This window comes from Elephantulus edwardii, unplaced genomic scaffold (genome assembly GCF_000299155.1).
Source record: "Elephantulus edwardii isolate Elephantulus edwardi_28Jun2011 unplaced genomic scaffold, EleEdw1.0 scaffold00022, whole genome shotgun sequence".
Lineage (NCBI taxonomy): Eukaryota > Metazoa > Chordata > Mammalia > Macroscelidea > Macroscelididae > Elephantulus > Elephantulus edwardii.
The window spans coordinates 10,965,603-10,986,871 of NW_006399772.1; the positions used below are offsets into that span (position 1 = coordinate 10,965,603).

Genomic DNA, 21,269 nt, shown 5'->3' on the forward strand with positions numbered 1-21,269 from the left:
AGTGCTTATTATTCCATTTCATTTTCGTAGCAACCCTGTGAGGTTAGTAATATTTCTGCACCTCTATTTTACCAAAGGGGCACTTATGTGAACTAATTTACTCCAAAGTAAATTTGGGCAAGATTTAAACTAGATCAATGGGAAGGTCTAGTGGCCTAGTGGTAAGAAAGTACCCTGCAATTCCAAAGGCATACAGTTCAAATCCATCAGCTGCTCCACAGGAAAAGGATGGACAATCTCCTCCTGTGCAATTAACTGCCTCTGCCTCTGAAAACCTGCTGGAGGGTCAGCTACAGGTTGGTTCCGACTTGACGGTCCATAACAGCAGCAACAGTTTCCCTTAGGAGTCCCTGGGTGCTACAAATGGCTTATGCTTGATTATTAATCTGAAGATTGGTGGAAGTATGGCACTGGATTACCATGAGTTGAAACTGACTTGATGACAATGGGTTTGCTTAGTTTTCCTGCAGATCCTATGTTTTCTGGGGCCCTCTGTTATTTTATTATTATTATTATTTGAAATATGAGTGTTGCAGAAGTTTACAAAACATTAGATCACACCCTGAAACATTTCAGCTGAGGAGAGGTTGACAGAGAGGTGCAGGAGGGGAATGAAGCCCAAGGATGGGCAGAAAATCAGGGCTTCTTTCCCTCCTGTAGTCTGAGAGTGATGGTCTTGGATTCAAACCAAGCTATGGGAGCTGGAGGGTGTAGTCCTAAGGCTGGACGGTGTGGCTGGTAGCACCATTCCCTGGGTGAGATAGAGGACTTCATTGCCTCAACCTTTTGGAAGATCTTTATTCCTGTCAATTATATGGTGCCAGGATGCCTTCTTATTTAAACATTAATTAAATGTGGGGCTATGCACATGCAAAGAGTAAAGCAGATAAGGCAGCTTGGACATCTGCATTCCTAACATTCATAAGATGCTGCCAAGCGGGAAAAGAATATTTTTGACCCATGGAGTATAGACTGAGAAGAGTCCTGAAAGGTTACAGTCACGATGTTTGCCCCAGTTTAGTTTGTGTTTCAGGAGTTTGGAGTCTTTGGATGTGCAAATGACTAACTTTCTTGGCTGCTAATTGAAAGGTTGAAGGCTCAAGTCCACTCAGAGGCACCTGAGAAGAAAGGTCTAGAAATCTATGTGGGGAAAACCAGTCACTGAAAACCGTAATGAGCACAGTTCTACTCTGACACGTCAAATGTCCATGAGCCAGAGGCAACTGGATGGGTGCCCAGAGTTTAAGAATCAGGGCCTCTGATTCATTACCCAAAAGAGACATGTGCTATCCAGAAAGAGATGAGTGTTACCTTCTGCAGTGGCTCCAGGAGAAACCCAATAGCAACAATGACAATCAGCACGATGATGGCAGAGAGAAGCCCGGCAATCTGTGAAGACCGGAAACAAAAAGTCCTTGTGGCAACACTGTCACCTCCCCTGGCTCCGAATGCCCAGTCAGAGTGCTTTGACCACACCACAAAGACCTGGGAGTACCTGGGTTTTGCCTCCAGTGCTCTCCTGAACCCCGGATCTGGAGAGGGCGGTACTTGATGCAAATCCTCTGAAGGCTCCTCCACATATATTACCCAATCCGAAGGCTATTAACTCCTGAGCGGATAACAAGGAGGGAACTTTCAGAAGTGGCACAACTATGAATATAGACACAGGACAGAACTGCAATTCTACCCAGCGCAGTTGTAATCTTACCTGGTTGCCATCGATGGGATAATCATATTTGAGGGAATAGACGCTGGCAACTGAAAAGGCCACTGCAAAGCCAACAATTGCAATGGCAAAGCTGTCCCCTATGGTCTTTTGGAAAATGTCCACGCTAGGTGTAAGAGGAGGCTGAAATCTAAAACAGAATGAAGGCAAATGTATGTATCACTGACAGCTCTTAATTCTTCAATTGCATATCAGGAGCAATCCAAGCTCATTCCACTTCTCCAGTTTTCAAATTTATGTCACAACCAGACTAAGCTTCCTCTTGCTTCTAGAAGCTGACACTCCTTGCTACCCTGGAGCCTTGTAATTTACTTAAACTTTCTTATAGTCTTCTAATTCCTTATGCCTCCTTCCTGAATCATCTCTCTCATCTCCATCCTTTCATCTAGAAAGTTTCCTTTGACCATAAAGTCAGGATTAGGAGAGATTCTCTGATTCCTCATCCTCTACCATATATTACACACATCACATCACTCCTCACTTAAAGAAGGGGCTGGGACTGTCAGATCCACAGCACTACATCCAATATCAGACACCCTTCTTGGGATATAGTTGGTGATTGTCGAACAGTGAGTGAAATCTAAACTGAGTGGTGCCTCTCTTTCGAGTGTCATCTGCAAGAATTCAGCACTACTGAAAAACTTTGGCATCTGTGATCTTATTACTGCCTGAGTTTGAGTTGTTGTTGTTGTTATGTGCCGTCGAGTCGTTTCCGACTCATAGCGACCCTATGCACAACAGCCCTAAACCCTGCTCTATCCTGCGCCAACCACACCGCCTCTGACACACCCATCCCAATTACCCCAGTCACCGAATCAATCCATCTCATAGAGGGTCTTCCCCTCCTGCGCTGTCCCTCCACCCTCCCAAGCATGATGTCCCTCTCCAAGGACCCATCCCTCCTGGCAACATGTCCAAAGTATGTCAGACGAAGCCCCAGAATCCTTGCCTCCAAGGAGTAGCTTGGTTTAATCCCCTCCAAGATGAATCTGTTTGTTTTCCTGGCAGTCCATGGTACATTCAGTACCCTTCTCCAGCACCACAGCTCAAAAGCATCCACTCTCCTTCTGTCCTCCCTAGTCATTGTCCAACTCTCTGATGCATAACAAGCGATTGCAAAGACCATGGCCTGTATCAGGCACACCTTAGTCTCCATAGAGACACTAAACATAGTCCAACAATAGCAGTAAGCCACATTATAATGCACATTTATATCCACATAAGTAAGCCTCATGCCAAATATCTTAAATTCTGCTTTTATTCTTACATGGGGCTGCAAAGTAGTACCCACAACGCCTCCAGTAGTTATCGACGGTCGAAGATTCTTTGAGCAAACACAGCTCTGAGCCAAGGAAAGCAAGAGAGTCCTCCCTCTATCCAAAACAATAACCTTTCAGGGAAAACCTCTGGCAAACAGACGAGCCTTGGACTCTGCCCTGTGCTGTCTCCATCCGGTGGCTGTAAGGGAGAGAGGGGTCCGGTTCAAAGTGATAAGAATGTCAGGGACACTTGCAATCCACAGAGGATACTTCTGTGTTCATACCTCACAAGGTAACTGCCATTAGATGGTATTTATTAATTATATAAACAAAACCTTCAAATATCTCAAACTCAATATCCATTACTGAAATGCACATCTGCTGAGAACATCTGTCTCTGGTCTAAAACTTAACTAGAAAAGGATTGATTTAATCCACCAAAGCTTTTCTGAATTACTCCACATTTTGAGTATAACTGTGTTAATGGAATTCCAGGCCTAATTTTGAAGAAGGGCTTCTATGTTAAGAGTTAAACACTTGACATTTAACTGAGAGGTCAGTAGTTTGAATCCATCAGTGTGCCCACAGAAGGGACGACCTGGCAATAAGCTCCTGTAAAGACTATACTCATGAAACCCCACGGGCAGTGCTTCTCTGTCCTGTAACGTTGCTGTCGGTTGGAGCTGGCTTGTCACACAACAACCAAAAATGCCCTGCATTCTGCGGCATCCAAACATCAAAAGATAGCCTGGAAAATGTTTCTCTTCATAAACCTGAAACTGGTGGCACAATTCGCACATTGGCAGCATCAGTATGGATGGTGAAGAGATTGAGATAGTTAACAGTTTCAGTTTACTTGGCTCCACAGTCAACATTCTTGGTAACAGCAGCCAGGAAATCAAGAGACAAATTGCTTTGGGAAAGTCAGCTGTGAGGGACCTCTCAAGAGTACTGAAGAGCAACGACGTCGGGCTGGAGACGAAGGTGCCCCTGATCCGGGCTATAGTCTTCGCAGTTACGTGCTATGCATCAGAGAGTTGGAGAGTGAACAGGGATGACAGAAAGATAATTGATGCATTTGAGCTGTGGTGCTGGAGACAAGTGTTGAATAGACCATGGACTGCTAGGAGAACAAACAGGTTTGTCCTGGAGAAGGTGAAGCCAGAATGCTCCTCGGAGTCAAGGATTCTGAAGCTTCATCTGACATACTTTGGGCATGTTGCAAGGAGGGACTGGTCCTTGGAGAGGGTCATCATGTTTGGGAGAGTGGAGGGGCGACGAAGGAAAGGAAGACCTTTGATGAGATGGATCGATTCTGTGACTGGAGTGGTGGGAATGAGTGCGTTTGAGATGGCTAGGTTGGCACAGGATAGAACAGTGTTTAGAGCTCTTGTACATAGGGTCGCTATGAGTTGCAAACGACTTGATGGCACATAATCACATAAGGAGCTATTATTTTGTTTTGACCTCTGAATGTCATAGAAGTGACAGGATGAAGATATAAGTCTGAAAACTGCGATTTATTTTTTGGCTCGGACTTTTTTTGCAGATTGTCACATTTTTGTCCTGTGGAGCAGCTGATGGGTTTGAACTCCTGACTAGTGAGAACAAGCAACCATTTCCTTCCATTATACACTACTAGCTATGACCAGATAGAAAATATTCCACTCAGCCCTCATCCAGGTAAAACACTGGAGGCTAGAAAGAATGTAAAGTTTCTACTACTTAAGGTTGGTGCTGAATTAGCAACAGGAGTAATGTAGGTTGAACATTTACTGAAGGTCAGACACTGCTCTAAGAACATAGCATGTATTATCTTTTTAAATATTTTAAAGAATCTCTGGTGGCTGAGTGGTAAGTAGTTGCACTGCCAAACTAAAGGCCCATGGTTCAAATATACTGGCTGCTCAACGGGAGAAAGTCAATATCCTCCTGCATCTGAAAACTATCTGAAGGATCAACTACACGGAGATTCAGACTAGAAGGTACATACCAACAACGTCAATAGTTACTATTTACAACATAATTTACAACCTAGGCCATAGATACACTGAGTTGGATCGTCTTAGAAGTGAGTCAGGGACACTCTGATTCTAGAAACTGCTGTTTGCCTACCAGGTGACCCTACTATGTAGAGTGGAAAACTTATTTCAAGCTCACCTCTCCTCCTATTCACGCACCTGTGAAAAGAAGTCCATTAACAGTTTAAATATATTTACCAAATAAGGTCTCTAAGATCATAATCTTGCAAGGGTATTTATCTCCTATTTCAAAGCCCTTCTGATAAACCTGCTTTGATTTTACAGGTATCACTTCTTTTTCACATTTGCTTTGGGTCTCTCAAGACATTTAAGTAACATGTAAACATTTGAAAACTGCAAGGTGGAAATGCTAGACACTGCCTTTTATCTAATATCCTTGTTTCATGGGGACCCTTGAAATTTAAAAGCAATGGTTTATATTCATTTTAACACCTAAGGAGCAGGTGATAAATATCAAATATACAATGTTTCTTCTAGAAATCTCAAACACTTGGTAAGGCAGAAGGATCCCTAGTCATATCCACATTATGTGTTGGACTGTTAACTGAAAGGTCAGTAGTTCAAATCGCCATGTGCTCTGAGGAAGCACGATGACAGTATCCTCCCATAAAGCTTTATAGCCTGAGACAGTTCATGTAAATTGGATTTGACTACCAGCAATAGTTTTGGTTTGTTAATACAGGGTAGGGGTTAGTGGAGGGAGACAGGTGGGGTGGTTTTGGGGTTTTTGTTTGTTTGTTTAAAAAACAACGGGAAAAAAGGGCAACTTTGGTAAGCAAATTAAAAGAAATTGATGCTATTTATAGTCACAGGGCCCAAAGAGAAAAAAAGAAGGTCAAAAACTGGCGCTTCTTCCTTGCTCCATTAAAGGCAATGAAACAAGTTCTAAGTTCCGGGGACACACACACTGGGCCCCCCAGCCTGCTGCAGCGCTGGGTCAGCCGCCCCGCCTGTTTTGAATGAGAAAGGACAGAGTGTGCCTCTCTGGATTGCTGGCGACTGCGCAGACCTCCCTGAAGGCTCCCTTTTGAACATTCTGAACTTGGCTCCTTTTTAACCTGAAACAAAACACTGCTTATTGTTTATAGTCATTTACAGACAAATCTGCTTACAAGTGGTGGGTTGTTGGTTTGTTTGTTTTGTTTTTTTCTTTTCCCTTTAAATAAGGAGAAATAACTTTGTGTTGCCTGTTTTTTTTGTTTGGTTGGTTTTGGTTTTGGTTTTACTTTGCCTATTTTTAACTGTCATGTGAATGTTTGATTGTCGTCTGGCTTGTGAGTTCTCAGACAAGGAGAAACTTTCTGCTATTAGGAACTATGCACTCTGAGCTTTCTTGTGGTCCCTTCTTAAGAGAGAGTGAATTTTCTCACAGATGTTGACAGGCAGAGCTCTGCTGTTGAGTCATGCATTCCGGTGCCTGACTCTCTTGAGTAACTACTGCTTACTCCCTGAATTCGTGCTTGCAGATACCACCCTCAAAGGCTAACTTACCCACTTTGCATCTTCCCCACCACAGCCACGCCAAAGCGATTTTTGAAGTCACAGCCATACGACACACCTGTTGCAATCACAGTCTGCAAAGTTGCAAAATAGCCCAAGTTAGAAATCTGAGCTGAAATAAAGAGTCTACCTTTGGGAAAAATAACATTGTCAGACCCCACCCATGTTGTTATGTACCATTGAATCAGAACCAGCTGATAGCTGATCCGCTGGTGGGTTTTCAGAGGCACAGGAGGAAATTGCCTATCTTTCTCCTTTAGAACAGTTGGTGGTTTCAAATTGCCTTTGGGTTGGCATGGTGACTCTTACCATTAACCCACCAGAGCTCTCTAGACCCTACCTGCAGACCTATGAAATTGGGATTCCAGGTGTTAGGTTTTGGTACTTTAAAAAATGTTTTTGCTAGGTTTTATTGTCATATATCAGTTGATCCTAGGTAGCTGGGTCTATTTCTGGGTTCTCAGTTCTGTTCCACTGATCTATGTGCCTGTATTGTACCAGCATAATGCTGATTATTATTAATACTACTGTTGTGTATTCGGTTTTGAGATCAGGGAATGCTATACCTCCCAATTTATTGTTATTTTTCTTTCTCAAAAGTGTTTGGTTTATTTGGGGTCTCTAAACTTGACAATTTCCCTTTCTATCTCCTTAAAGAATGAATTTGGTATCTCTATTGGGATTGCATTGAATATGTAGATTGCTTTTGGTAAGATTGTCATTTTCACAATATTGAGTCCTATCCATGAATAGGGCACATTTTTCCATTTCTTTAGGTCTTTTATTGTGTCTTGCAGAAATGTGCTATAGTTTTCTTTGTAGTTTGGTACTTTTAAAAAAGATTGTGAAACAATTCTGGGAGAGAGCTTGAGTGTTTGGGTGGTGCGTGTGCTTACATGTGGTTACATGCTCAGATGTTAATTGAAAGATTGGAGGTTGAAACTGTCAAGAGATAGCTTGGAGGAAAGACCTGGCAATTAAGCAAAAAAATCAACCAACCAAACAAACAAACAAAAAAAAAAAACAAAACCCAAAAACCACCCCACAAAAAACAAACAAATAAACCCCAAAAAAACCAAAAACCCAATGAGTGAAAACCCAATAAAGTGTCTTATGAGGCCTCTTCTGCATATTTTATTTTAAGGAGGGAGGTTTGTCCCTTTGGGGATGTAACTTTCTAATAAATCTATCTTTACTGTTTTACCTTTAAAAACAATAAAAGAAACATCTCTATGAGTCAGAATTGACTCAGAGAAGCTGGTTTTATTTTGCTCTATTTCTTAGACAATTCTGATGTGCTGATGCCAGGCCAAGAACCACAGCTTTCATTCAAGGGGGTCTCTCTCCACCTCTTCTCAGAGGTCTGGTCTCTGTACTGTTTATGCCACCATCAATGGAGAGAATGAACCAAGACACGTAAAAGGATACTGCTATATTGCAAATTACCAAGCAGTGTGCCCAGTCATTATGGAGGTGACACCTTCTTGTCACAAAGAACCCTCCTGATCTATAGTTGCTGTGGGACTTTCGAAGTAAACATACTAGACCAAGGAACTAGGATACAAAGTCTTGAGATGTTCTCTTACCACAAAGAGCTCAATCGGAATGGGCACCGGAAGCTTGGCTTTGAAGCGCTGATTTACTTCTTTAACCACAAACACAATCACCAGAATAATCAGGGATGTCACCAGGTCTGCAATATTAGTATCCCTTATTTGTGAGAATATGGACACTAGAACCTACAATTATAAACACAGAACAAAACAAAAACCCATTCAAGTGTTATGTTAATGCATAATTTAGGTTTAGCACTTAATTATTTCCAGTTTAATAAAAACTAGCATTGGAGAACTGACAGGGGTTGATAGCAATTCTCCGTTATGCTTGTGTTAACTACAGGAATGAAATTGTATAGCCATCATGGAGATGGGAGCAGGGTGAGTGAGGGTTCGGTGGTACGTTTCCTACATCACATTGAGAGACCTGGGTTTGCTTGTCAGCCAGCACACCTCACATTGACACTAATGGCAGCAACCACTCATCTGTCAGTGGAGGTTTGCATGTTGCTATAATGGAGGCAAGGATTTTGAAGCTCTGTCTCACACACTTGGAGCACATGGCCAATATGGACCAGTCTTAGGAGAAAGATATGCTTGGATGGGTGGAGGGACAGTGCAGGACAGGAAGAACCTGGATGAGATGAATTGACTCGGTAACTTGGGCAAGGGGATTAGGTGTGTCACAGTCAGTAAGACTGGCTCAAGATAGGTCAGGCTTCAGAGCTGTTACATAGGGTTGTGATGTGTCACAGGCAACTTGATGGCACATAACAACAACAACAACATGATATTGAACAGGTTTCCATGAAGCTCTCAGACTAAGATTGACTAGGACGATGTGGTGATCTACCTTTGGAATCAATTAATGGGAATCTTATGGATCACAGCATGGCTTTGCCACGAGGTGGTGGCTGCCTTGATGAAACTTAATAGCCACAAGATATGCCTGGTGTGTTCATGATGGTTTAAGGATCCTTCTGACATCCCCCCCCCCCCAGGAAATCTCTTAGATTAATTCCATTAAAAAATACTTTTCTCTCTTTTTACAGCTTACCTTTTCTGTTCTTATGCCTCTTAATTAATTGAATTGTTGTTGTTGTTGTTAAGTTCCATTGAGTTGTAGACAACTCATAGTGACTCTATGAATGAAAGACCTGAACTTCTATAACTCTGACCATTTCTCCAAGTTCATAGAGTTTCCAGAGGCAAGCTATTTCAGAAGTGGATGTCACTCCTGCTTCCAAGCTTGTTTTAGTCAGGGAGCTCCACCAAACACTGTCCACTACGGATAACCATTATCACATTTGACACATCAGTGTCACAGTGTTTAGCATCACAGCAACCATGAGTTACCTCTGTACAGCAAGTGGACAGACCAGGATTACATGACCTAGAAGAATGTTTCACCAAAAACAATTAAAACCAGCCTGAGGGCCACAGATTAAAATCACCCACCTTTGGCTTTTTAGCATCACTTTCTATCCACTAGGCCAATAGAGTTCTCTATGTTGTTGTTAAGTGCTGTTGAGTCATAGATGACTCATGAATTGGATTATGTTCCCCCAAATATGTATTAGGAATCCTATCTTCTATGCCTGTGGTTATAATACCATTTAGGAATGGGTTGTCTTCCTTAGATAAGCGAGACAGGACTAGTTCTGTTGCTGTTTCCTGCTGTTATTTCTGAACAAACTCATATCTGACCCTTCAGTGGGTTTTCAGGGGCTATAAATCACACAGAAGGAAATTGCCCACCTTTCTCCATAGATTCAAACCACTTGTCTTTGAGTTGACAGCACAACTCCTTACCCACTAATCCACCAGAGAGTTGTTGTTAGGTGTTGTAGAGTCAAGTGTGATTCATAACAACCCTATGATCTTTCTTTGTTTCCCTAAGTTTTATTTCTTTATTTTTTGTTGTTGAAAGTATGCACCAATACAACAGTTTCTACATGTACAGATTAGTGGCGCTGATTACATTCTTTGAGGTGTGCAAGGATCCTCACCTTCTTTTTCTGAGTTGTTCCTCCCTCTTTAAACTGTACTTGCTATTTCCTAAGGCTTGTCACTAATCTTCCGAGTTGCTGTTGCGAATTTGATCTCATACCTTGTTGTTAGGGGCTTTCGAGTTAACTATGGTGACCATATGACAAGAAGGTCTACACCTTGCCCTGGACTGTGCCGTTTTCATTATCTCTGATATACTTGAGCCTATTGTTATAGACAGCATGTCAATCCAACTCATCGGAGGTTTTCGTCTCTTTTGGTTTTTGTCCCTTCCAAGCATGCTGTCTTTTTCCAGTATGAGATCACATTTCACCCTTCTTGCCTCTAAGGAGCATTCTAGTTGTACACTCTCCAAGACATATTCATTCATTCTTTTGACAGTTCATGGGATATTCAATAATCTTCTCTAAAACCACATCTTTAAGACATTGATTCTTCTTCTATTATCCTTATTGATTGTCCCACTTTCAGATGCATAGCAAGTAAATAAAATGATTGGATCAGGTGCATTTTAGTCTTTAAACTGAAGCTTGTTGCTCCTTAGAATTTTAATTGGTCCTTGATGGCAGATTTTCTAATGCAAGTCATCTTCTGATTTCCCGACTGCTGTTACCAAGGGTGTTGATTATGGATCCAAGTAAGATGAAATCATTGATAATGTCAATCTTTCTCCATCTATCATGATGTTATCTACTTGTCCAGTTGTGAGGACTTTTGTTTTCTAGATGTGGAAATGTAATCCACAAAGAAGGCTGTAGTCTTTCATCTCCTACACTGAGATCTCTAAGTCCCCCTCCCTTTCAGCAAGTAAGGGAGCATCATTCATATAACACAGTTTGTTAATGATTCTTCCACTGATCCTGATGCCACATTCTTCTTCACAAAGCCCAGTTTCTCAAATGATTTGTGCACTATACATGTTGAATAGGTATAGAGAAAGGATGCAGCCCTGACGTATGCCTTTCTTGATTTTAAACGATGTAGTGGTCAAACAATAGCTTCTTGATCTGGGTACAGGTTTTCATGAGCACAATTAAATGTTCTGTGATTTCCAATCTTCTCATATAATGTTTCTCTTATGATCTTATGGATAGTTCTTAAAAGAGGATAATGCCCAAGACAGACTTTATTTTCACTGGTTTTGTCTTAAGATAACTTTAGAGGATATTTTTGGTTCAAAGTTTTAAAGATTATCTCAGGGCAATAGTTTCAGGGGTTTATCCAGGCTCTATGACTTCAGAAATTATGTTCTGCATCCCAGCCTCCCTTTTGATCTGGTTTCTACTGTGGAATCTTTGCTCAAAATGTTCAGTTATGGTAGCCAGGTAGCATCCAGTTCTGTTCTCAAGGCAAAGGAGGCAGTTGTTTATGAAGACTATCGGTCACACATTTCATATGCTCCTTTCAGTCACTGACTCTCCTTCTTCCTCTTTGCTTCACATGAATAAAAATCAATTCCTATGCCTTGAATGGCCACTTGCATGCTTTTAAGATCCCAGGCACTATGCACTGAACCAGTGAGTAGAGTAGAAGTATGCTAGTTAACTTGGATATCCCATGAATCTATGACTAAATCTCTAAACCAAGGAACAGCAGCCAAGGAGGTGCCTCAGAGCTTCTCTCTCTCTCTCACCTTTTTATTGTTGTAAGTACATCACACAACTTTTTATAAGTATGCAACTTAATGACAGCAATTACAATGCGCAGCTGTAACCCTACCTTTAACTTTTCTGTCTTATTAACCCTCATCTCTTCCCATCTTCCATGCTCTGATAACTCCTAAAAAATTATCTTTGTATCCTGAAGAAACTAGAACTGTCGCCCAAGCAGATATATGCACATACATGTTTATTGTGACTTTGTTCACAATAGCAAAGAGTTGGAAACAACCCAAGTGCCCATCAACAAATGAATGGATAGAGAAGCTGTGGTATATTCACACAATGGAACACTATGCTGCATTGAAAAACAAGGAACTCATGAAATAATATATAAAATAGGTGACCCTGGAGGACATTATGCTGAGTGAAGTATCTCAGTCACAGAGGGACAAATACTGCATAGTGCTACTATGTAAAGCAGGACTGACATCAGGGTTGGGGGAAACTAAGAAAAGAGGGGATAAATAATGTATACTGCATTGAAACAGATGAGGGAGAGAACTGTTTGAAAGGAATGTACGATTAGGTATTATTTCATGACAAGAGTCCAGAATGAGATCTGCATGGTGGAGTGGACTTGGGGGCAGGGGATTGTATAATAATGAAATAATTTTTGGTTTAGTTTAGTTTTTTTTTTACTTTTCAAAGAGAATAACAAGTTGGGGGAGGGGTGGGCAGGGAGGAAAATGTGCAACAATGAATGAATGGAAATCCAAAGTGTCTATAAACTTTCATTTAAATTTCAATAAATTAAAAAAATGATCTTTGTATAATTGCCTTTTCTTGTCTTTTTTCTATAAATGAAATCATGCAATATTTGTCCTATTGTGATTGGCTTGTTTCAGTCGGTATAGTCTCTTCCAGCTCTATTCATACAGTAGCATAGCTCCTACAGCCTGAGCACTAGTCCACTATCTGTTGGTACCACATTTTGTTTAGTTGTTCATCTGTTGATGACATTTAGGTTGTTTCCATCTTTTGGCTATTACTAGTGTTACAATGAACCTAACTCTGCAAATCTCATTGTATCCATACATTCTCATAATTCCTGGTCTGTTTTAGGTCCAGACCCTTTACATTTCTTAGCTGACACTCTTGGAACTCATTTCATAGCTGACTGTGTTCTGTGCCTTCTCTGATTTCTAGAAACCAGTTGACTTCCATACCCATGGGGCCCCGAACAGTTCTGCCAGATCCAAGTTGGCCCTTGTTTTTCTCCCAGCATGCACTGCTTCTTGAGCAGCTTGAGTGGAGCAGAGTGTTGGTTATAGTTTGAGGTAGGGTTAGTCTCAGACTCCCTCCATGGGATTGTTCGATGAAAACACTAAGAATAGTATCTGCTCTACAGGGCATTGTTTGGCGGGGGGAAGAACCATGGCTCCCTTGACATATCAGCCAATTTCCTTTAGTCTTACAAAACGGGGAATTGTGCAATTTTAAAATAATAAGACTGGCTTTTTGAGACATAAGAAAATAGAACTCAGTGAACAAACTTAAGTTTTCAAATGGGAAAATTTACAAACTGTGGGACAAAGTAGGAAAGCTTAAAACAGTGCATTTGGCTGTTTAAAAAATGCTTCTTAAGAGTGAAAATCTGACAAGGGACATGAGATTATTATCATCATTACTGTTATCATCAGCTGCATGTTAGATGTGGTTGGTTTTCCGTGATGCTCTTTTTTGTCACATACTCTTTCTCAACCATTGATTTCTTGCAAGTTGTAGGTAAGCCCTGTGGTGAAGGCATTCAAGGAACAGTGTCTGAATGCTGGTCAATTTCTTGTGTTTCAAGTTTGGGGTATTTTCCAAGTGAAAGAAATACTTACTTTGAAAATGGAAAATGGATCCGTATGTGCTGGGACAGTCAGCTGAAGCATAAATTTGAGTTGGGAGACCAAAACATGGATAGCAGCTGCTGTGGTGAAGCCACTGATGAGGGAATCAGAAAGGTAGATGACCACGAATCCAATCCTCAGAACCCCTAGAAGTAACTGGAGACAGAGGGACAAAGGCCCTGGTTAGGAAAACACTTCAGCAAAGCCAAGGATCAGCAATTGAAAGGATTTTGAATGCAAATGTTCATCTTGCACCTACATGCCCTGAAGGAGGGGGAGCCCCCGCCTCTCATGGTGTTCACTAAAGGTTAAGTTTAATGAGCTCACAGGATCAACAGCTTCCACCATTTTATTTATTTATTTATTTATTTATTTATTTATTTATTTAGTTAGTTAGTTAGTTAGTTAGTTAGTTAAGTGTAGGGTCTTTCAAAGATTCATTCATGAAAGTTTTGTGCCTGAACTCAGTCTAGCATCAGCCCTTATAAATTTGCCCATGTAATTTTAAGTTATACTTTTCAGCTGCTGTAGCAGCTCTCAGTAAGTGTTCATTCACAGTCCCTAAAATCAGATTCTCAACTTGGATATAAGATATTATACTGTGTACTTTGACAGAGAGATATGTCAAACACCATACTTGGCTACCTATCATGGGCAGTGTTTGGTGGAACTACCAGACTGATTCAGGTTTAGAAGCACTTCCTAAACCACATGCCTCTGGAAAGTCTATGAACTTGGAGAACTGATGATAGTTACAGAAAGGTTTCAGGCCTTTTGTTCATCTCTAGTTTACACACACACACACACACACACACACACACACACACACACACACATTCCTTATATTTAAATGCTGATTGGGACTGAGGGCTTAGTGTTGTTATTCTGGAGGAACATTCTTCTAAGTTGTACGGCACTCTTCTGTCACTGTGCTGTACTGAGGTAATCTGGGTTTGCTTTGATGCTGAGACTTGTTGTGATTGGGGTGTCAAATGCCATAATGGCTGCGTATGGTGGACAGTGTTTGGTGGAGCTCCCAGTTTAAGACTGGTTTGGAAGCAGGAGTGGCATCCACTTTCTAAACCACATGTCCCTGGAAACTCTATGAACCTGGAGAAATGATGATAGTTATTGAAAGGCTTCAGGCCTTTTGGTCATAGGGTCGCTATGAGTCGTGCTCGACTTGACGGCAATTGACAACAACAAACAACAACTGTGTACTTTAGACATCATTAAGCCTATACTGGACTTTAAAAGTGCTCAGATTTACTTGGGACCAGCTGAAACCAAATAAACCCAAACCTATTACCATGGGGTTATCTCTGACTCTCTCTCTCTCTCTGTGTCTCTATCATCATCATTATCATCAAGTTGTAACTGACTCATAGCTGACCTTACACCTCATTTTCAAAGGCTGTGTGCTGCACAGGAGGGACTCCAGGCACACAAAAGTGGTGGTTACAGAAATGAACTCTAAGGCCCCCGACCACATTGTTTGTCCGTTAGAAAATAGGTCTTAAAAGAAATTGACTTTGTTCTTTTTTCCTTCAGTTGTTGTTGTGTGACTTGAGTTGGAACGGGCCCATAGCTGACCCTCCAGCTGGTTTTCAGAGGCTTGGAGGAGATTGCCTATCCTTCTCCCACAGAGCAGCTTGTGGATTTGAACCACATGCCTTTGGGATTGCAGCACAGCTTCTTACCACCTATGTGATAGGATATATTACTAACCATAAATGTAGGCCACATCCTGTGCCCTTGAGATTTTCCTTACTCAACAACTATGTTAAGCATGGCTTTAGGTGCCTCCACAGATCATGTCAACCTGACACCCAATGGGGTGGGGTGGGGTGGATGCTCATAGTTGTTGAGTCAGAACCCACTAAGTGCTGATCCAAGGCTTTTGGAGGTTGTACATTGTCCATCTTTGTCCTGCAGAGAAGCCAGCGGATTTGAGGCACCAGAGAGGCACCACTTTTGAGTTAACAGTGCAAATCCATCTGAGCTCACCACTGTCCTTGGTAGTGTTCCTCAAATGCATCCTTCAAAGTGCAAAATTCCCATCCCTTTGACTTACGTTACAGTTTAAAGAGTCTGAGATTTTTTTTTAAAACAGTTATAGCTGACACCATCACTAATACTTGCATACCGCTATTTTTAAACTTTTTGTTTTTAAAATCCTTTCTCAGGCATTTTATTGAGTCAGGCGTTTTACACCTCACCTCCAGGGCCTCTCTGCTCCACTCTTCCTCCTCTCGGGCTCTGCGTTACCTGTCGCTCACCTTTGTGGTGTGCACCTGTCCCTGTACTTCTTTAACCACTTGTGTTTTGGCCACCATGGGAGGGTACCAACAAGCCAAGAGGAAGAGCTCACAGGAGAGAGCAAAACCTAGAAAACTGTGTAACCTTCAGGACAAGCAGAGTAGAGAGGAGAGAAAGTGCTCACCTGGATGATTCCAGAAAGGACGGTGACACTGGCAGCCACCATCACCCGCTCCTGATCCAGAAGTGTCGCATTAGTACTCACAGAGGTACCGGAGGACTCTGTGGCATTCACGCTGGGATCTGGGACTAACCTTGTAACCACCGCTCCCACCATCATGCTCAGAACTGGAAATGGACCTAATTAAATCAGGGGATGAACCGTAATCAGTATAAAAAAACTCAAACTCCCTGCCTTTAGGTCACTTCTGACTCATAATGACCCTCCGTTGGATTTTGAAGCTGATAAATCCTAACGTGGAAGCAGGAGTGGCATCTACTTCCTAAACAGCATACCTCTGGAAACGGTGAACTTTGAGAACTGGTGATGGTTGTGGAAGGGCTGCAGGCCTTTTGTTCATGGGGTTGCTATGAGTCGTGCTCAACACCATGGCAATCGATGACAACAACAACAGCACCCTCACAGGAGGAATCTGCCCATATTTCTCTTGAGGAGCTACTGGTGTACTCAAATCTCCAGAAACACCTGACCTTTAGGTTAGTTAACAGCACAACTGAGTACAGAGTGTATTAGAGCATATTGATCTTTGTATTACAATGCCCTTTGGGCACGTGGCCAGGAGGGACCTGTTCTTGGAGAAGGACATCTTGCTCAGAAGAGTGGAGGGAGGGAACAGGCGAGGAAGACCCTGAATGAGGTGGATTGCTACAGTAACTGGGGAAGTGGCAATAGTTGTGTTGGGATCAGTGAGACTGACTCAGGACAGGCAGACTTCAGAGCTGCTGTACATTGTTGGGTCGCTATGAATCACAGGTGGCTCAACATTGCATAACAACAACATTACAATGTGAGCATACAAAAAGGCTTTAACTCTACTTTCCTTTTCCAAACCCCAGTGTTAATTCTTACAGGAAATGTAGGACTCTTGTACTGGACTGTGCCCAACCTGGAGTAGATAGAATTTGTGACTAATGGAAGCACAAAGAAAGACATGAGAGCCTTAATCAACTCAGTGACTGACTTACCCACAGATATGTGTCTAGAGGTTCCGAAGAAGAAGTAGATGATGCATGGGAAAAATGCTGCATATAGCCCATAGCCTGCGGGGACAGTGACCAGCAGGGCAAAAGCCAGACCTGAAACACACAAGCAGTGGAGCCCTCATTTTATGCAAAAGGGAGTCAGCGACAGTCTCTTTAGGTAATTAAGGTCGGACCCTAAAAATAAGTTACAGTATTAATACCAAATGCATCAAAGATGTAAATGGAAGACCAGAAATAGTAACAGTCTTAAAATATATTTCTGTGGTTAAGTGGCAATTTCTTAGATATGCTACCTAAATTATAAGCAACAAAAGAACACAATGGATAAATTAGACATCACTAAAATGCTAACAAATGTGTTTTTTTAAAAAGATACTATCAAAGCTATGATATGACAATGATGAGGGATGATAGAAGAATTGATGCCTGGAGAAGAGTATTGGATATACCATGGACTGTTAAGAGAACAAACAGATTCATCCTGGAGAGGTTTAAACCAGTCTGCTCTTGGAGGCAAGGATTCTGAAGCTCTCTCTGACATACTTTGGGCATGTTGCAAGGAGGGTCCAGTCCTTGGAGAGGGACATCGTGCTTGGGAGGGTGGAGGGACAGTGCAGGAGGGGAAGACCCTCGATGAGATGGATTGACTCAGTGACTGGAGTAACGGGGGTAGGTGTGTTGCAGATAGTGAGGCTGGCTCAGGATAGAACACTGTTCAGGGCTATTGTACATAGGGTCGCTATGACTCACAGACAACTCGATGGCACATAACAACAACAACCTCAAAAGAAAGTGAAAAAACTACTGTTTGGGAGAAAATATTGGCAAATTCAGTTTTGATAAGGATGAGTCTAGTATCCAAAATAACTGCTTTGGAGGAAGGACAACCAGGCTGCTCCCTAGAGACAAGGATGGTGAAACTCTGCCTCATAGATTTTGGTCACGTTACCCAGAGGGACCAGTCCTTGGAAAAAATGACAGCATGATGGGGAAGGTGGAGGGTCAGCAAGAGAGGATGACCGTCCACGAGATGGGCTGACACAGTCACTGTAACAATGGGCTTGAGCTTCCAGAGGTCATGAGAATGGCACGAAACAGGGCAAGGTTCATGTCTGTTGCTCAGAGGGTTGCTCTGAGTTGTAGTCAACTTGATGGTGCCTAGCACCACCACCACCACCAGACTACATAAAGAAGTCTTATTATTTGACAATGAAAAGGGCAAATAATGACATTTTTAAAATGGACAATGACAATTGAATATACATTTCTCCAGAGAATATACATAAATGCCCAATGGAAAAAATAGTATATAAGATGCCCATGAAAAAGGACTCAACATCATTAATCATCAGTGACAGACAACTCTAAACCAGAAGGAAATGTCTCTTCATGTCCACTAGTAAATATATAAATAAAAAGCAAATAATAAAAAGTGGTGATGAGGATATGAGGAAATTGGAACCTTCACACATTGTTGGTGGGAATGCAAAATGCTACAGCTAGTGCAAAAAACAAGTTTGGCAGTTCAATCTAAAAGTTATCAAATGACTCAACAACACCATCCTAGGAGAACTGAAATCATATGTGCATGTAAAAACTTACAAATATTCATAAAAACATTATTCACCAGAAAACTCAAACCTATCCAGTAATGAACTCATAGCTGGTCTCCACTGAGTAGCTAAGACTTTAAACCACCTGGGAGGGGATGGCTCATTTTTCTTCTGCAGAGATGCTGGTGACTCAAATGGCCAGAAAGGTACAACCTTGGAGTTAGCAGCTCAGCTTTCTACAGAGGAAGCTGCCAGAGCAACCATAACATTTGTATTGGTCCCCAAATGAAATCAGCCCACCGACTGAGAAACAGAGAAACATATTGTCTACCTATAAAATGAAATATCATTTGTCCATAGAAAGGAATGAAGAATTCATGCACACTATAATACAAGAAAATCTTAAAAATAAGCTTAGTGAAAGAAATGAAACACAAAATCCATTTATCATATGATTTCATTTATATGAATGTTCAAAATAGGGGTATCCATAGAACAGAAGTAGACAAGTGATTGCCAAAGGATAAGGGGTTTGGAGGAAATGGGGAATAATTGCTAATGGGTAGGAGTTTCTGGAAGGGGAGGGTCGTGATGGAGTTAGATGATTACAAAACCCCCTGAACATACCAAAAGTCATTGACTGTTTAAGTGGATGCATTTTAGGTTACGCTATATTATTTTCTAGTACATTTTATACTATGTGATATTTTTCAATGGCTTCCTATGCATCTGAAAGTTAAACAATGAATAAGGATGACAAGAATAAAAAGAATTGATGCCTTTGAATTGTGGTGTTGGTGAGGAGTACAGAAGAGCCCACAGAATGCCAAAAGAACAAACAAATCTGTCTCGGAGGAATTGTATCCTGGGTGTTTTTCAGAGACAAGGATAGTGAAACTTGTCTCACATCCTTTGAGCCTATTGTCAGGAGAGGCTAATCCTAGGAACAGGACCCCATGGTGGAAAAGGTGGAGGAGTCAGAGAGAGAGAGGAAGACCCTCCAGAAGACGAATTCACACACTGACCGGAATGGGCTGGAGCTTGCTAGAGATGGTGAGGGTGGGGCAGAGGCGGCAGGGATCGGATCTGTTTTTCAAGGGGTTGCTATGAGTTGTAGTTTACTTGATGGCACCTAATTACAACATATTCTTTAATTTTACATTTAAAAAACGCTACCTTGCAGTACAGCCACCAGCCCTGTACTGATCCCAGAAACAATGTCACTAAGCAGCCACTTCTTTATCTGGTATGCTGGTAACCAAGATGCTATGGGTAAAAAGGAAAGCGCGATCTTCTTGGCCTTTCGTGAGGAGCAGCTGAAAACAGGAAAAGTCATAGGTCAGTCAACTGCAATTCATTTTAATGGCACTTAATTGCAAGTGAAAACCAGCAATAACTAGTAGGTGTACTGTAATGAGTACAATATAATAATGATCAGTATATTAATTTGTACTTTCAATTCCATTAATGCTAATTTCTTTACCAGAAGAATTTGGAATGAAAAGTGCTGCCAGCTTGCCTGTAGCTTGTAACAGAGCTCATTGGGCTCCCTCAGCTTGAACTGTGTGGATTTCAACTGAAAGTTTGCCTCAGTTCCCATCTTCCCATGAAAAAAGACTATTCATTTTAAAGACTAACTAACTTCCCAACTCTGGAAGGGAGTGGGAGGTTTGGAAACTAATGACCAAAAGAATCTGTGAGAAACCAGGGGAGTCTGTTGACTATAGGCTAGATAGTCAGAAAAGAGAACTTGGAGCTTGAATATGTACAGGAAGTGCTTAATTTACTCTCAAAGTTAGAACTTTAAAGAAAAAAAAAAGAAAAAAAGTCTTACCTACAGCATTCACGAAGATTATCCAGAAATGTCTTATGATATCTGTATTTCTTCTCATGTTCTTCCTCGAAACCCTTTTTAGAATACACTGGCCGAGCCACAATATATTGGTTCCCAAAGGGTTCGATCATTTTGCTGTATCTGGGGGCTGTGACAAGTGGAAGTCCTGTGGGACACTAGTGACGAACCCTTCTTCTTGCCCCTGGCAGGTTAAAATGCCTGGAACCAAACAGAGCTTGCTTCTTAAATAACTCAGAGATAATGTGATGCAATTTACAGATGAGCGAGCTCCCGAACTGAATGTTACCACCTTTGGAGATCAAAAGAGGAAGGATTAAGGGACCTACATCGTGTTTTGCCCCAGCGATACCACCTTTTACTCCAACAAGCTGGGCAGTGCTCCTTTGGGAAGGTAAATAAGAGCTCTGATTTCACTTGTTTTTTAAAAAAAGATTGCCAAGAAGCAGTACAATTGACTCAGTTTGCTAATTGAGGAGTCAATTTTACTCTTGGGAAGTGAGCTCTGCTTACCTAGTAAAGGCATTTACTTATTTTTTTTTTTCCACCCCTAGATAAATTTCTAAAATTTGGCACTGGAGTACTAGACCAGATTAGATTTAAAGTCTAACCACTATCTGAACTCCAGTGAAAGCTGTTCCAATTCACCTTTCCTTATCTTAGTAACAAGGAGTCTGCTAGTCCGAACATTAGGGAACATTAAGCACTAGATGGGTAACTGAAAGGTTAATGGTTTGATCTCACCTAGCAGTCTGAAGGAGAATCTGCTCCAGCATATCTGTTCCCATCTCA

The 21,269-nt window shown here is 41.6% G+C and overlaps 1 protein-coding gene across 1 annotated transcript in view; it reads right to left on the reverse strand.

Moving 5' to 3' along the window:
- Window positions 1–20,590, reverse strand: part of SLC26A3 (solute carrier family 26 (anion exchanger), member 3) — a 58,586-nt gene extending 37,996 nt beyond the window's left edge. Inside the window, exons 1-10 of the mRNA XM_006882630.1 lie at window positions 20,460–20,590; window positions 19,802–19,941; window positions 17,055–17,165; window positions 16,033–16,208; window positions 13,581–13,745; window positions 8,114–8,266; window positions 6,519–6,601; window positions 1,709–1,856; window positions 1,496–1,609; window positions 1,312–1,389 (exon numbers count right to left, since the gene is read on the reverse strand). Of these exons, the coding sequence (XP_006882692.1) occupies window positions 1,312–1,389; window positions 1,496–1,609; window positions 1,709–1,856; window positions 6,519–6,601; window positions 8,114–8,266; window positions 13,581–13,745; window positions 16,033–16,208; window positions 17,055–17,165; window positions 19,802–19,941; window positions 20,460–20,590 (1,299 nt within the window). The remainder of the gene's footprint in view (window positions 1–1,311; window positions 1,390–1,495; window positions 1,610–1,708; window positions 1,857–6,518; window positions 6,602–8,113; window positions 8,267–13,580; window positions 13,746–16,032; window positions 16,209–17,054; window positions 17,166–19,801; window positions 19,942–20,459) is intronic.
- Between the last annotated feature and the right edge of the window lie 679 nt (window positions 20,591–21,269).